The 16,472-nt window shown below is 38.5% G+C and overlaps 1 protein-coding gene across 3 annotated transcripts in view; it reads left to right on the plus strand.

Moving 5' to 3' along the window:
- The window catches only part of NUFIP2 (nuclear FMR1 interacting protein 2), a 37,938-nt gene extending 28,848 nt beyond the window's left edge, over nt 1-9,090 (plus strand). For all 3 annotated transcript variants that reach the window (XM_083172330.1, XM_083172331.1, XM_083172332.1), the window contains exons 2-4: nt 1,449-3,134; nt 6,313-6,345; nt 7,646-9,090. In XM_083172330.1, coding sequence (XP_083028456.1) covers nt 1,449-3,134; nt 6,313-6,345; nt 7,646-7,698 — 1,772 coding nt within the window. In that variant the 3' untranslated portion in view covers nt 7,699-9,090. The remainder of the gene's footprint in view (nt 1-1,448; nt 3,135-6,312; nt 6,346-7,645) is intronic.
- Nucleotides 9,091-16,472: the final 7,382 nt, after the last annotated feature.

Here is a 16,472-nt window from a genome sequence, read left to right on the forward strand (position 1 = left end):
AGATTCGACCCGGTATAAACCTTTTTAATGTGAAAGTGCCAGACCCGGGATCAACCCGGCTATGTGGTTTGAGCACATTGTATTTTCACATCCCAACCTATCCTCTAGCTTTCCCTGCTCTCTTTCAGTTCAAAAACATACTTCCCATTTGAAGTTCTGGAATGTAAACTAAACTTGTTTAATATGGATGTGTTTTACTACCAAAATGTAAGGGAAAAGTAAAAACTGTAGCATTGGGATTTTGACGTGAGGGTTTTTGGAATTAGACACTAAAGAACCCTTGTGGTACCTTTTTATAAGCAAGGTATATAATATCCCATACAACCAAATTAGGGGTGTGTACACACTCTTAAGGGACAGTTAATTGTAATATTTTTATTACTTAAATTGAGGCATGCTACTCGAAATGTTGTAGCAGCCAAACTGTTCCCAACAGCCATGCTACAGGCAGGGTTTGAAAAAATGTCAGGCAGGAGCTTATTGGCTGGTTTTTTATCACTCTCCATTTGGGTGTGGATCATTAGATTGACAAGCATTAGGTTGACAAGCCTTAAGTCAACACATGAAAAGGTTGACATGGCTTTAGGCCGGTAGGGCCAAAAGATCGACATGGGTTTTTCACATTTTTTTTGTCCCAAATGTGGACACAGTCGAAATGGACACCAAAAAAGTGCACTTCGTCCCCTCGCATGGCGATCGTACACTCGGCACACTATTATATTCTCCCCCCATGCTTTAGTGCAGCGGCCCCCGGAGCCGGTCTTTATGGATCACCCGCCCGCCCGACGGCTGTACAGTGAGTCAAGTACAGGGGAAATCTCGCGAGAGCTACCGACCTCTCGCAAGATTTCCCCTCTATGAGACTCCCCGCACAGCCACCGGACTACACAGACCGGCATCTTGTAAACTGCGGTAGCCGCCAGAGCATGGGATGGCTGCCGCAGGACGATTGGTAGGGTTTTTTTAATGGCCCCCAAGGCATTATGTCTCAATGCAAACAGCCATTGGACCCCAAAAAGTTCCCCACCCCTGCTCTAATGGATGGTAAGGCATGAAATACGGCCTGTCGGCACGTCTGTTCAATAAAACTGAAGAACCCATATTGACCTTTTGACAGTCTACCTTCCCAATATCTACCTAATGCTTGTGTGAACCTGTCAACCCTTTTCATGTGTCGTCCTAGTGCCTTTTGACCTTCAGTGGTCGACCTAATACATGCTAACCTAGTGACCATATACCCTCAACATTACCACTTTATGATGCTTAGTGCATCTTGCCCACTGCAGAAACATATAGTGGCCATCACCTAAATTCTCTTCATATGGCATGTAATGGACGCCTTCCCTTTGTTTCAAGGGTAGTTTTACAACTTTTTGTTTGTTTCCCTTTTAATGTATTTACAATTAACATTACTGAACTTAATTATGCTATTTTTTTCCCTTACATAGGACATGGAGAGCTAAATGGTACTACAGGAGACCGCCACGTCCCTGCAAAGATCCAGGGCTCTGACAAATCTGCAAACCAAACTGCATCTCGGGTTGCTAACGGCAACCAGCAGCCCACTGCTGACATCAACACAAATGTTAAGTACCTAGCCAAGGCTACTCATTTTGGGAAAGCAGGCAACAAAACGAAAGCCTTGCTACGGAAAAACAGTATGGACAAAAAGAATGAAAAGTCTTATGAAAGCAAACCTAAAGATATCATATGCACAGACAAGGTAGAGGTTGGTCCCATTCACAATGGTTCACTCTCCAACAGCTCTGCATTTATCACAAATGGCTATGTGAGCAAAGGAGCAGAGAACGATGGCAGCGGCTCCGAGAGCGGCTACGCCACTCCTAAGAAAAGGAAAGCAAAGTGCACCATTGCTAAGGCTGCAGAGAATTCCAGTTTTCTGATAGGCAAAATGTCAGACTCTGATATTAAGCTGGATTCTGATAACTTTAAGCCCGATTTGCTTGCAGAGCAGAAAGCGGGAGCTCGTATGGACAACGGTAAAGTAACGTGGAAATGTGAATCTTCATCCACAGGTGCCAGTCGGATTAAAGCAAACTCTGCAGAACTACAGCGGAAAAACTCAGATGCCAAACTTGTCACAGGGAAAAAGTTTGATGACCGTCCCAAAGGCAAATCTGTATCGGTTGCCACTTCTAAAGAGGACTCTTGGACATTGTTTAAACCACCTCCTGTTTTCCCCGTGGACAACAGTAGTGCAAAAATAGTTCCCAAAATAAGTTATGCAAGCAAAGTTAAAGAAAACCTCAACAAAGCAGCCCAGAACAACGCTGCTTCTCTATCTTCCCTTTCATTCTCACCTCAAGCTGGGGAGACTACAGCTTTGAACTGTGTGTCCCAGGTTCCCATGTCTGCCATGAAGTCTGTATCTACAGTTAACTTTGCCAATGGGCCCCTTTTAGTAGGAGCTGATGGCGGTTTTATGGCTGCTGCTAGTACTGTTTCACACACACTGCCTGGAGGAGCAGAGCCTTTGCCCACAGAATCCTTTACTGCCTCTGCAAACTCTTCTGAACAAAAGAAATCTGGCCTTTTTACATATCCTTCTAATATGCAAAATGCCCTGTCGGATACCATGCAGGGAGAAGCATCTGGAATATCAACTCAGCATAGCTTGGGAGAAATCTTTCAGAATCAATGGGGCTTATCTTTTATAAACGAGCCAAGTGCTGGCCCCGAGGCTGGAGCAAATAAGCCAGATATTGGAAAGATGGTCTGGGAGCCCCCAGCCCAACCACTTACACAGGGTGCTGAAATTGTTGCCTCAGGAAATGAGCGCCCAGTTTTCCCCAAAGCTTATGAGTTGGACAAACGGACTAGCCCTCAAGTTCCAGATGGTTCCACGCTGAAAGTAGCTCACGGATCTGGGGTAGATGGGACTGCGTTATCCTTAGAGCTACAGCATTTGGGGGAGCTGCAAAAGCTGGAAGCTGCTAGCCAGGGTTCATTAGTGTTTCAGTCCAAGGTCTATGAAATAGAATTAACTCTTCAGACCTCTCTGAAAAACACTTTACAGACTTCCGCCAAAGATAAGAGGTACCAAGGAGATCTTGAATGCAAAGATATCTGGGGTTCTTTTGACCTGAGGGCTGCTATTATGTATCACACTAAAGGTAAAGATTGCATTGGCATTTGTGGGCTTTACTGTATGTATTTGCTGAAATGTTTGTGCAATGAAAACAGTTTAATTGTATTTGGTATATGTAAACAGGCCTTTTCTGGTGTCACAGGTAAAAATGTTAGTCATGGTCTTCTTGATTTAATGTTGTTCCGGTATTGTCCATTTTATTTCTTCTCTGATGACAGCCAAAAGTTTATGACCAACTCAAGTGACAAAGCATAGTCCTTACAGTTAATCTAAGCAAATGATATTGAGAATCTGGGGGACAGGTGCCAACATCTGTGAGAGATGTGCAAAATATCCACAAAAAATGCCAGCGTTACTCACATTTGTTATATAAATTCAAATAAAAAATGTTGTGAAAAAAAGATATTTCCTACATAAGGTAAACATTACAGGTCATTATTTAAAATATAACTATTTGTTGGCAGTTTTCACGCCTGTTTTGACAAATTCACTTGGCACTCAAGTTAAACCAGGAGTTAGTAAATCTTGTTAACCACAGTGTTTGCTAAGTTCTAGTTAATATATTGATTTAATGATACATTTTGTCCGTTCTGTTTTTCTCCCCCACCTGAAAAAAAAAATCAGTTTGTTTTTTCGTTTTTTGCCACGTTGCTTCTTGAGCATGGGTAATTGTGTGGCTGGCAGGAAAAACCATATTCCCAAACACAACCCCATTTTTGCAGACCAGTTTACTTGGGCACAGACATACCAAATTTAGCAAACAGGCATTTGTTCCAGTTTATAGCTCTACTTGGTGTGTTCCTCTGAATGCAATGATGAGTGTCCTGTTATCCAGTTTGTGCCCTATTGTACAAGCTTTTACCCTGACACCCTCATTTTCTCCAAAGCTGAGCCACAAGACACTTCAACACAACAACTTCTGGACACCTGCCTTAAGCACTTGAATGCAGGGAGAAGTTCCCCCCACCATATGCCTGATTTATTTTGTATTTTACAGTATCCAAAAAATAGTTACCAAATGTGTTTTATCAATTTGTGACATCACTGTCGGTTTTGGTCTTGTCTCCAGCCATATGACTAACTCTAGACTGGATACCTGTGTGGATTTAGACTGGATACCTGTGTGGATTTAACTATTATATTAAAGTGAATGTTTATCCAATACATCAATAATGGGGAAATGTGTATTTCTGATATTGTTCAGAAAATCGAATATTATAGATACTTTGCTAGAGAGCTTTTATAATGCAAAAAGAGCCTTTTATCAGATCGGTTTGTTGTAAAGGCTTTCGTTGATGATCAGTTTGCTACTGTTGTTGATTTGTCACTAGAGTGCTAACAGAACTTTAAGTTGTCTTTTAATTTGTGAAAACCTCTGTGCTTTAATTCTTTTATTGAGGATTACTTAAACACAGCTGTTTTCTCCAGCATTATGACATCTGCAAAGTTTACAATGTGATTATGATCTGGAACTCTTTTAACCTTGCTTCTGATGAGTAATTTACCCAGGGTTCACCTTGATGACCTTTGTACTTTTGATCTGTTGGTTTACTGTGATTTACTTCACAGAATCAGTTTGAGGAAAATGGAAGAGCATAGATGACAATGAGAAAAGTAGTTATGGGGCCTACACACGTAGCGACTTAAGGGCATTTTCTACCTTTACATCGCTCCATGTGTAGGGACCATGGAGAATTGGGCCCCGTGCAATGCCATCGCCCGTTGATTAATATCCATGCTGGATATTAATCGGTCAGGGCCATTGTTCTCATCGGAGAATATGGGCCCTGAGAGATCACTCAGCACACAACGCTGTCTCCGTGTGACGGGAATACAGGGCACAGGATTTGGGGTGGACAACCTGGGTTACCTGTTGACACTGCCCTGTAACCCTTCTACTTCCAGAACCAACCCAGGTTGGATTCCCAGGTCACTGGAGACAGTTTAACCCTTTAACACATAGAAGCTGAATATCCTGGATATTTGCTGTGGTATGAAAGGGGTATTATCATTTTCAGTGAAATGTTTCATCTTGTTAAAAAGTCATACACACCTTATCTGTCTTATTTCATTCCGATACAGTGATAATAAGTGATTCTGAACCACGATTGTGTAATGTAATTCTGTTGAAAAATACAAAAGTGATTTACCAGCTAACTTAACCTTTTTTCCCCAAATTTTTTTTTTCTTTTATGTGCACAGTGATAGTAGCCATTTTTTCTTTGTTTCAGGGCCTCTTTTTTTAGTTTTGGTTTGTTGTCTTTTTTTATTTTATTTTTTTACTCAAGCAAAATGGCTACATCCACGTTTGTTTTTACTTTTTTATTTTTTTACTTTTTTTTTTTTAATTTATTTATTTTGAACATGGGTCAAGGTGACTTATTAGGTATACCGGCTTTATGAACTGATTCCTCAGAAGAATGTGGAAGATGTACCACTACCTTCCCCCAATGGCCCACACATCAAAATGGGTTCAAAATATAATGTACCTCACATCCTGTTAACACTGGTCAGCACTCCTTTTATTGTCAATCATTGGTTTTGCTCGATTGGATCTAATATTTGTGATACATGGATGAGAACAAACTTCTCAACTGATCAAGACAGATCACTTATATACAGAGGGGGATAATTCTGGAATAATCAGGACGTTCACACCTCACCTTCTAGAATGTTTCGTAAGATTCCCATATAAATGTGTTCTGGCTAAATTCTCTATTAATTGTGGGTTTTCATTATCTAAAACTAGTGCCAATTCGAAAATAAATATTTTAATTTTTGAATTCAATAACTCTGAAATACCATAAATTCATACAAATATACTTGGTAAATGTCCTGGTGGGGAGACACATTTCTGATGCCAGAATCTAACGGTGGTGAAAAGAATTGGTCAAATTGTGTTGATTTAAACAAAAAAAAAATGTTATGTGTCTAAACCTGTATATTTTGGCGCAACAAACAGAGTAATTGCTCCATCAGGTGCCTATTAATTATAGTGGAGCCAAAAAACATTGAATTAATACCCAAGAACACTGTTTGTCAATGACTGATATTTGAATCTTAAGTGACTTTAAGTTGGATTTTGCTGCTTGATACATGTTTCTTTTAGGATAAAATGTTTTTTCAAATACTAAGAATGCACTTACTTTGTGGCCTCTGTCCTGATAATGCGATGCCCTTACTTTCTTTTCCTTTCTTAACAGAAATGGAATCTATTTTGAACTTGCAAAAACAAGGTAAGCACCAAATGGAGAAAAGGGCAACCACTTGAATAAGGCTACTGCATCTGCACAGCATATTCTGCCCGTTTTCATTAGTTTATATCTGTTGCCTACTCACCGTCGAGGTGACCATTATGTTGGTTCTGTGTTAACTAGGAACCAAATATAGGCTTTGGAGGGTTATTCAATGTGTGCTGATATTTCCAACATTTGGAAGTATTGGCATACATCTATTCAATGGAGTTGTTTCCGACATTAAAGGATGTAGATTTGAGGTTTTAAAAAGTGGACTCTGAATTGTTGAAAATGTCCGCTGGATTGTCGAATCCACGGCAGTTTTTGACAATCAACATATAGAAACAGACAATATTCTGACTGTCGGAAACAACATCGAAGACCCCCATATGTCTGCTATGCGGCTCCTTCAATGAGCCAAAGAGGGCTCAGTTCCGCCACTCGTTCACCAGAATAGCTAATTTAGCCTTTATAATATGTTTTTTTAGATGTCTAAAATCTGAATGTACATTAAACATCAAAATTTTATACCCCTTTTACACTGAGAAAAAACCCGGTCAGCATCGGTGTAAAAGGGGTAGCTGAAGAAATAGCCAGGACCATTTCCCCACGAATCTGGTCCTAACTAGGGTGGAACACGGGGAGTGTAAAAAGATATGCCGGGTCATCTGACCCTGCTCCCGCTTTTACAGCAATGTGGAAGTCTAACCTCCATTCTGCAATGTCCTGTGGTCAGTATGGAGGTTGGACGGGAGGGGCAAACAGCCTCTGCTGATGTACTGTGCAGACAGCAGCGGAGGCAGGGAGGAGGTGGTGAATGGATGCCTGTGTGTGGCATCCATTCACTTTGTGGATGGGAGCGAGGAGGGTGCACGAAGGCTGATCGCAGGCCAGCAGCTTATCTTGGTGCTGGGCTTGCCCCCAGCACGGTGGTCCTGGTGCTTGGAGATTATGTCCTCTCCAAGCACCGCCCCCGTTTACAGTGAGCTGGAACTGCAGTGTAAATGGACCAAATCCCGGATCCGACCTAGCTTGGAACAGTGTTCCAAATACCGGGTCGGATCTGGGATTTTGGTGTAAAAGAGGTATTCGTGTTCATGCTTGTGTAACAGAGGGTGATGGGATTTGTGTGTGTGTGTGTGTGTGTGTGTGTATATATATTATATTTTTTTTTGTTTTCATAGGCTATAATCTTTTTTTTTTTTCTGTTTTCTAACAAAAAATAGAACTGTCAAACTTTGTAAAGAGTTATTCAATGTTTTTAACAGCCCAAAACTATTCTACTCATTTTGTTTTTCAGATCCCAATAGGATAATCACTTATAATGAAGCCATGGACAACCCTGACCTCTGAGACTGCTGCCAGGGGAAATTGCTGGCTCTTCTTTTCCTTGATGCATGAAAGACATTACCTGGCTGTCATGCCCCTTTTTAAAATTAATAAATCTTGCATAAAGAAGGGGGAAGGGAGGGAAACAAGAACATGAGTAGAATCGAATCAGTGGCTATATAATTATATAAATATATACATACAAATATATATATATATTTTGTTTAGATAACTATGTATAGAAAATTCTATCCATATAGAAATATATATATATTATAGTTATTTAAACAAATTGAAAAAAAAGTGACAATGTTATTCAAATAACTTTGATCTAATCAGGAAACAAAACATTATTTCCCGGTTTAAAAACAAAAACATGCAACCCTGGTACAATATTTTTCCTTTTTTTTTTTTCGTATCCCCACTTGGATGTTTTTTTTTTTTTTTCTCATCTTCAAACAAGACTGAAGTGCTTAAAGTTGAGAAGTAGCTAGCATGGGCATACACATCATGTTATCAAGATACATGGAACGGCTAACACTCTTATCAAAGTCACAGCGAATAAACATTCTAGTGTACTGATTTGTCAAGAAGAGGACAGCACATATTTAGGGGAAATGCAGATGGCCCCAACTTTTATTCCTCATCTTGGTTGTATCGATCAATGGCTTCTACATAGGACATATTTTCCTGCTAAACAACAATGGACACATTTTTATGCTCAAAATAAGTTTATATATTTTTTTTTTTTTTTATTATTCCTTATTCAGTTTTCTTCTGGAACTTAGAAAAGCAAAGCAAAAAAAAAAACGCAAGCTGTCTTAAACAAAATATTTCTCTATTTTTGGAACTGGAGACAGATGCACTTTTACAATTCTGAAAATAATTCGGGCAAGCAGGTGTCTTAATTTTTGAGCATTGGAATTTGTGTCCCATCAAAGATTAGAAAACATTGATTTAAAAGTAAAGAACAAAAGTGAAAAAAAAAAATTAAAATAAAAAAAGCAAACGCAAAAGAAAGTTATCTATTTAGGCATTTAATATATTTAAAAGTTATATAAAAATTGTAAAATCTGTTTCCTGTTAGTCATTGTATGAAAGCTGAATGAAGTCTCTCTGGACTATGGCTGCTTCATCTCACTGTATGTTGCTAATACCTGTCCTTCATTTTTTTCTGCTCTTAACCTGTGTTTCTATGTCTATGGAATATCAACTGATTGCAAATGGACATCCTATTGTAAACCACCGTGGCTCTGCCAGGGGTTTAAATATATATATATATATATATATATTTGTTTTTCTTTTTGTTATTTTAACTGAATGCATCTAATGTCGTTATATAATTTGGCCTTGCCCTCTCTGTAAGAGGGACATTACTGGAAGCAGGACTTTAGCAATAAAGGTATTGACCCTTTCCGTAAGAGAGTGGCCTGCAATGCATTGGTTACTCCTAGAAGAGGTGTTGAAGCCTATCTGTATGTTGGGAGCCACCTTTTTCATTTCTCTGTAAAAATGACGCATTTTGTCAAGTCTTGTCCTCCGGGCTGGTTCATTTAATTACCAATATAACCCGTACAGGGTTCCCTGAAAATACAAAGTACTGAGCTTTTTTTTCCCTGCAGGCAATAGATGTTAGTGCCTCTGCTACGGAAATATATTATGTTCTTTGGAATGGAATGGTGCTATATAAATATAGAATATATCGTTTATATGATCACGTAGAAGGGGTTATTCTCTTGGTTGCCAGAAGTTCCCCCAATACCCAGTTCAAGCTTTTAAACACTTTCTGCTCCAAGAGATGGTTCACTTACAAGGCAGCTAATGACGCATGAGTGTCATTGGGAAACATTTCATTAGAAAGGATGCTTATTTAATTCATTGACAGCCTTCTTCTTTTTTTTTACAATTTTCAGAAATGCATATCACCAAATGATGGCTTAGAATTATTTATTTTACCACAGGAACTTGCACAGTGTTTATTTGATAACCATATTGTACCTGTCCTTTTTATTTTATTGATATTTACTAGACGGGCACTTGGGTGTAGATTTAATAAAGCTGCTAAAACATAGCAGCAATTGGATTCTGTCTATCATTTTCTATGCTATCAAGAAGTAATAGCTAAAATCTTAACTGTTAAACGCAACACCTTGTTTTTCATTTTAAGAAGCTTTTGTTAAGGCACCCCTTGGAGGGAATGGGTTATGCCTGTCATTCCAATGGCCATGCTACATACAGACTAGATGCATCTCCCATTAGGCCTGGTACACATGAGAGCAATAGCTGCTTGATTTGCTGTATCGGAATGACATATTGACTAATGTGTATGCTCAATTGCACTCTACAGAAGGTCGTATGCTACCACTTCTGGTTGGCCATGCTTCACAGCCTATTAGACGATATTGTTTGTGACCTTGTGCAATATAATGGACAGAGCTAAATGTTTGTTACATTGTGTAATGGCAATCTGTTATGGTCCAGGCCGAAGGGGAAGTGCCACAGCCGCTTGCAAAATTGTCAGTTGTGTTCTTGGCCCCAGGGTTAGATTACCAAAATTTATGTGGAAAAAGTGCACTGAAACGAACGCTTGGTGACCCATCAGTCAGCAATGTAGGTTTATAAATGTAGTAATTGGTTTCTCACTGATTTATGTATTTTAGTATTTGTTCTCTTACTTTAAATGAAAAGAAATAAGAAAGGGTCTGTAAAAAACTGCAATCTAGAAAAGTACTTTAATCACTTAACCTATAAAAATATGTTGATCTGACCTGAAAATTCAGAATCCTTCTAGGTCCTTTGCAGAACATTTTAATATTGTTTTCATGCTTGCAATTCTGCATCAGAGTAGAGGCTTCTATTCTACATTTCAGAAATGAGACCAAACAAGGCCCATTGTTGGATCTTCTAGTAAAATTAAAGACGAGCAGTTTCCTAACTTTATGGATATAAGAAAACTGCTTATTGGATTGGTTTGTGATTTTAATGCAAATTCTACAACCTGTAGAAGGTTAGTAAATGTGTGTGTGTGTGTGTGTGGGGGGGGGGGGGGGTAGTCCATTGTCTTGATTTTCCAAACTGAATTACCCAAGGGGCCTCAAGTGTTTTTTTTTTTAAACTCAAACAGTGGGAAGTGAAATCTTGTTGACCAGCTCCTGTCATACAAATACATTTGGGTATTATCAGTGACTCTTAGAAAACAATTGCTATTCTTTTATTAATCTTAATCAGGACATTAGGTTGACATAATTGGCGACACCGCATATAGTCTACATGAGTTTCTCACAATTCTTTTTTTGTTACTTTTTTTTATTACGTTACCATCCACTAGACTGCGATTGGGAGGCATGTCAAGTGAGGGGACATGGTACACTATTTGGGAGTCCATGTGCTATATTGACATACCAAAAACTTAAACTCCTTGACCGTTTCACATTTTAACTATTATCATTTCAACCATTTTTTTCCATGTCAACTTTTTGGGATCAACCCTACCCTAATATCCAAATCTTGCATTTTGGCTGATATTTTTAATTTGAAGTTTTTCCAATCATGGAAACCTAACTAGTTACATACTTGCTAATCTATTGTCACACATCTGGATCTGTGCAAAGTTTCACCACATTTTTTTTTTTCTTTTCGCTTCTGGACCTTTAATGCAGGAAATGTTTTAGTGTTTGTGTAGTTTAACAACTATATATATATATATATATATATTGCATTACACTGCTGAATGCGAGGGCAGCGACCTTTTTGTTTTGTTTTTATTTTTCCTTGTTACTTCACTTTGGATAAAATTGGACATGTATGTCACTCTGTTATACATACTGTGCAGTATTATGTTCTCATTTCATTGCTTGGTAATAAAACATTTCTCTGCAATGGGATCAAGATTGTTTTCCATATGGTGGCTGTAAAGAATCTTAAACTTTTAAACAACTGTATTTTTCTTTTTCCGCTTCGTGGCAAGATTGCGGAATTGTTCCACCAAATTCTCTGGAGAATTTTGCTATATAGTCGTGACTATCGTATTACCCTTGTTTGGGTAAAACTTTTGTAAGTCCTCTTATTAAAATTATGTTGTATTTTTTTTTAAATGGTTAAATTATAGTAATATTGTCTCATTAAGAAATTTACATTTCCATAAACAAAATAAATCCTGGTTTAGATAGGCATTTTGGAGACTTGACTCTTGGTAATCTGATGAGGAAAATCATTACCTATTGCCTATGTTTTTTCACAGCACTTTGTTATTTGGCATCAATTGTAGTGTTTTTGTATTTTACATAAGTACATGCTACAGGTGATCTTTTACCTGATTTTCTAGTATTTTTTTCCACATGTCAGCAGACCGTGTGACTTTCACATGGGTTTTGGAAATGCATAGAATTAAAATGCGTTATCTGTGTAAACTTTGGTTGCACTTCACTGTCTTAGTTGTGGATTTACTGTAGCCAAGAAACCAAAGCAGCTGGCTACTAATTGCTATAGAAAGATATCCAACTATTTTATCCTATACTGCTCTTCTCAAGATATTGCCTTCTGAGAGTTGTAGTTCAACAGCAGCTGAAGTTGCTAAAATAACTTTTTCTGTACATCTAGACCTAAACAAATGGTAAAGAAGTTCACTGCCAGCTTGAATTGCTTAAATATCTGTTTGTTCCATTAAGATTGGTCATACAACCCAGCAGCAAAATAAACCTGACTTTTAGTTTGTAGTTATATATATTACTTTATTGGCATTCTTCCTTCAAATTATTCTTGTTGTCTTAGCAGGGAAATGGATATTCTATTCTCCCCTTTTCTCATAATTTTTGGGTTTTCATGTATATATATTTTTTTTCTTTTTACGTATGTGAAGGTTATTGCCAATGAATAAAATTGTGGTTTTTGGATAGTCTATGCTTATTATTTTTTATTTTTTTGTGATCGGAGAATAAAGGCCATTTAGGCTAAAGGCAAGGGCTAATTATATATTTGTCACTTGGTGAAAGCCCAGCAACAAGAATTCTAGGGATTTCTCTACTAACAATACTAACTAGGAAAAAGCAAAGATAGTATTTCTTGTGTCATTGAGAGACTGTGTCAAAAAATTGTGTTCCAAAGAACCTGGTAGCATGTCGCTTACGTCCCGTGCTAGTGTTGGAGTAGACAAATCTGGAGACTTACAGAATGCACTTTCATCCACTGCTGTCCCTTTGTCTTCCTGGCAGAACTGGGGGTAGCCACTGGTAAATGTAATTTTCTTGGCATCTGTTTGAGTGTGCATAGTTCCACTCCATGAGTCAAACTTACAAACATTTTACCCCTAACTGTCCTAATGTAATGCGCTTATTGTACACATACACTAACTCATAGCACCAGATTACAAGTGAGTAATGAGGACATACTCTGATGACATCTTAATTGTTGACCTCCCATGCTCAACCCACCTTGTCTGTCAAAGGATATGTAATGCCAAACAGTTTATTTTTAAAATGCTAAAGGACCTGTAACCTTTCCGGGCTTGGCACATACTGTTTTAAAATGTTTTTTTTGAGATGGACACAAACCATTTAAGAATTTTGTTTTTTGCATGATGTAGCTTGTTACATGATCACTGTCTTTTCAAAACTTACGTACAATTCAAAATAACCTTTTATTGAAGAAACCTCTGTATGCGTGCCATGATATGATTTACCTTTTTTATCTTCACGTGTCATGGGAGCGTAGTGTTCATTCTAGCACCCGCCATCTTTGAAAACCCATGCAGTTCCTCTTCCCTGGCTAGGGTGTCACTGTCTGCTGTGGTGTTTCTAGCACAGGTCTGGCTTGCATATCAGTACTGACCTACAAACAACACTGTAGTAGAAGCCCTACAGCAGACAGCGACACCCCAGACAGGGAAGAGGAACTGCATGGGTTTTCAAAGATGGGTGCTATAATCAACACTGAGTGTGTAGTGTAGGTTGAGTCACTCGGACCCTTAGATAAGCACCTTTAGCTGTTTCCGGGCTACAACGTCTAATTATCCTTCACAATACAATAGCAAACAAGTCACCTGAAACTGGTTTGTAAGTACTTTGTCAGTACCATAAAAGTATGTCGGTGTAACGGATAATCCATATAACTTCTATACAGAGTCTGCAACGTAAAGATTACATAGGTGTCTTCGCTGATCTGGGGTGAAATAAGTGAATCAAATATACCAATATGTCTGTGTTTGGTGTAGTTAAATCTCCTAAATCTTAAAGTGGATGCTGCAATATAGTTATAAACATTTTACTAATTTTGTAATGCTTAATATAGAGCACAATATATCAGGAAGTGGTGGAATGATTCAGCAGCCTTTTAGTGTCCAACCATAAAATACTGTCAATTAAATTTCATTTACCATTTTACGGTAGTAAAAAAAAATACATTTGTTAGGTTTTTGCCGCAGTTGAGCAATTCCCACTACTTCTGAAGTATTCTGTTTTATACGAAGAAGCTGCTAAAGTGGTTTGTTATCCTTTTTAAAGTGCCATTACATAAAGTAGTAATTAAGAGAACTCCCGTTTCCGAGTCGTTTTTCCTTGATGAGATGTAATATTGCTGTATTTTGACTTAAGGTTTTACATCGTATGATACAAATTTTGTTATTGATTAGAGTGGATGTGCTAAAAGCTACAGATGTCTGATGTCACAATAAATTTAATTGTTACACATATGTGTAATACTCTAATGGTGCCCATATGTGTGATTGTATATGACGCAATACTGTGCTGTGATTTCCCTTGAAGCTCCCTGTGCGATAAATCACATCTGAAGTGCCTTTTCCGCATTCGATGTGCATACAATCATGCAATAAATCATATGCGCCTTGTGACTTGAAATAAGGTGATGGAATGAGGGCTGGGTTATATAACAGTTCAAAACCGCACAGATCGCACATCTCATTGTGATCAATCGCATGTGCTTAAACAGCACATGCAATAGCTATGTGCAGCACATAATAACTTGAGATGTGAGATTGTGCATTGGGTGAAACGTGATTGGTGTGGGATCTTTGCGATTTGTCACAATCACATAATTGTACCCAATACCTCACAAGTGTATGGGCACCATTACATTCTTGCTAATATACATGGATATCTACCGCTAGCCAGAAGATTGCTGGCAGGCGTATAAAGAGGTGCAAGTAAAAGATACAAATAGCAATACATAAGCATACACTAGATGTAACTGAGTAAGCTGTGTCTTATACGATCTATAAGTAAATCAGAGTGCTGAAGTCTGTAGCAACAGGACAGAAATAGAAACTTCGTAAAATCATCAGGCTTATACTGAAAGCGTCTCTTACCGCCCTATCCTTTTACAGAGCAGTACGTTCAATATAGTTTGGTACATTTTGTTGCAAAAAAATAAAAATCAGTGCAAACAACTATACAGATGTGCGTGTTCTCATACATCTCTCCTCCCTACAGTATGCAGCGTGAGCCACTAGTGTCAGCAGACTTTTTTTTTCACAGACATTGTACTCTTGGGGGCCTTTAGATGCAATCTCCAGGGATTGTATGACGGATTGCAATCTCCAGGGGTTGTATGATGGATTGCATGCACATTGTGTGCACACAATCGTGCTATGGGCAGTCCCGTGGGTCAAATGGTTGGTCCTCTAAAAGGTCAACAAAAATAGGTGGAATATGTTGCACTGGTGCGTTTGGCTAATTTAATAATTAATTAGTACCTTTACATAAGGACACAAGACACATTGGTTGAATAAAAAAAAACGTATTATACCTACGATAATTCCTTTTCTTCGGAATACTTCATGGTAGCCTTAACAATGGGTTAACCCCTTATCTCATAGTCTGTAGAAAGGTAGTTCTTTAGTGACATTAGGATCCTCCCCTTGCTCCACCTCCTCATGGTATATATGCCCTCTCCATCTTTATACCCCTCAGTCTTTGAATGTCTCTGCTGGATCCTAGCAAAAGAAAAAACAGACAGGGAGGGATGTACATGGGCTGCCAAAGAAAAGAAATTATCGTGCGTATAATCAGTTATTTTCTCCTTCCTACTCCATGGCAGCCTTGGAGTAGGGACATACCAAAGCATATCAGGGAGAAATGACTTATTTAAGAACTTGACTTCCAAAATGTTCTCTAGTCCCATCCAACTCCGTGTTTAGCAAATGTGTGGATAGACGACCAAGTTGCAGCCTCACAAATGTCTTTAATCAAAACTCTCACCTCATTAGCCCAGGATACCGACATAGCCCTTGCCGAGTGTGCCTTAACTATTCCTGGCAATTGGTGTCCAACTTTCTTGTAAGCAAAAGTAATGGTTTCCTTGACCGATCTAGATAACATTTTCTTTGAACAAGTAAACCCCTTCCTAGCACCTGATGGAATGATGAAAAGTGTATCTGAATGTCTGCCTTGACTCTGTTAAAGTAGATAGACCACATCTAGAGTACGTAGCTCTTGTTCCTTATTACTGGATGGTTTTGGAAAAAAGGAAGGCAACACAATTTCCCGATTTATATGGAAAGAGGACACTACTTTGGGCAAAAAAAGATGGATTAGTACGCAGTACTATTTTTTTATCTTCAAATATTTTCAAGTAAGGATCATGGGCCCACAATGCTTGAAGCTCCCCAATTCTTCTTGCAGAGGTGATTGCTACTAGGAATATCACCTTCCATGTCAAAAACGTCAATTTGACCCTTTCAAGAGGCTCGAAAGGTGCCTGCATGAGGGCATTAAGGACCAAATTAAGATCCCACTGTGGAATGAAAGATTTTATACTAGGCCTTGTCCTCTTGATGGCTTTTCAAA

The sequence above is a fragment of the Crinia signifera genome, chromosome 2 (assembly GCF_055691185.1).
Source record: "Crinia signifera chromosome 2, ASM5569118v1, whole genome shotgun sequence".
NCBI classification, from domain to species: domain Eukaryota; kingdom Metazoa; phylum Chordata; class Amphibia; order Anura; family Myobatrachidae; genus Crinia; species Crinia signifera.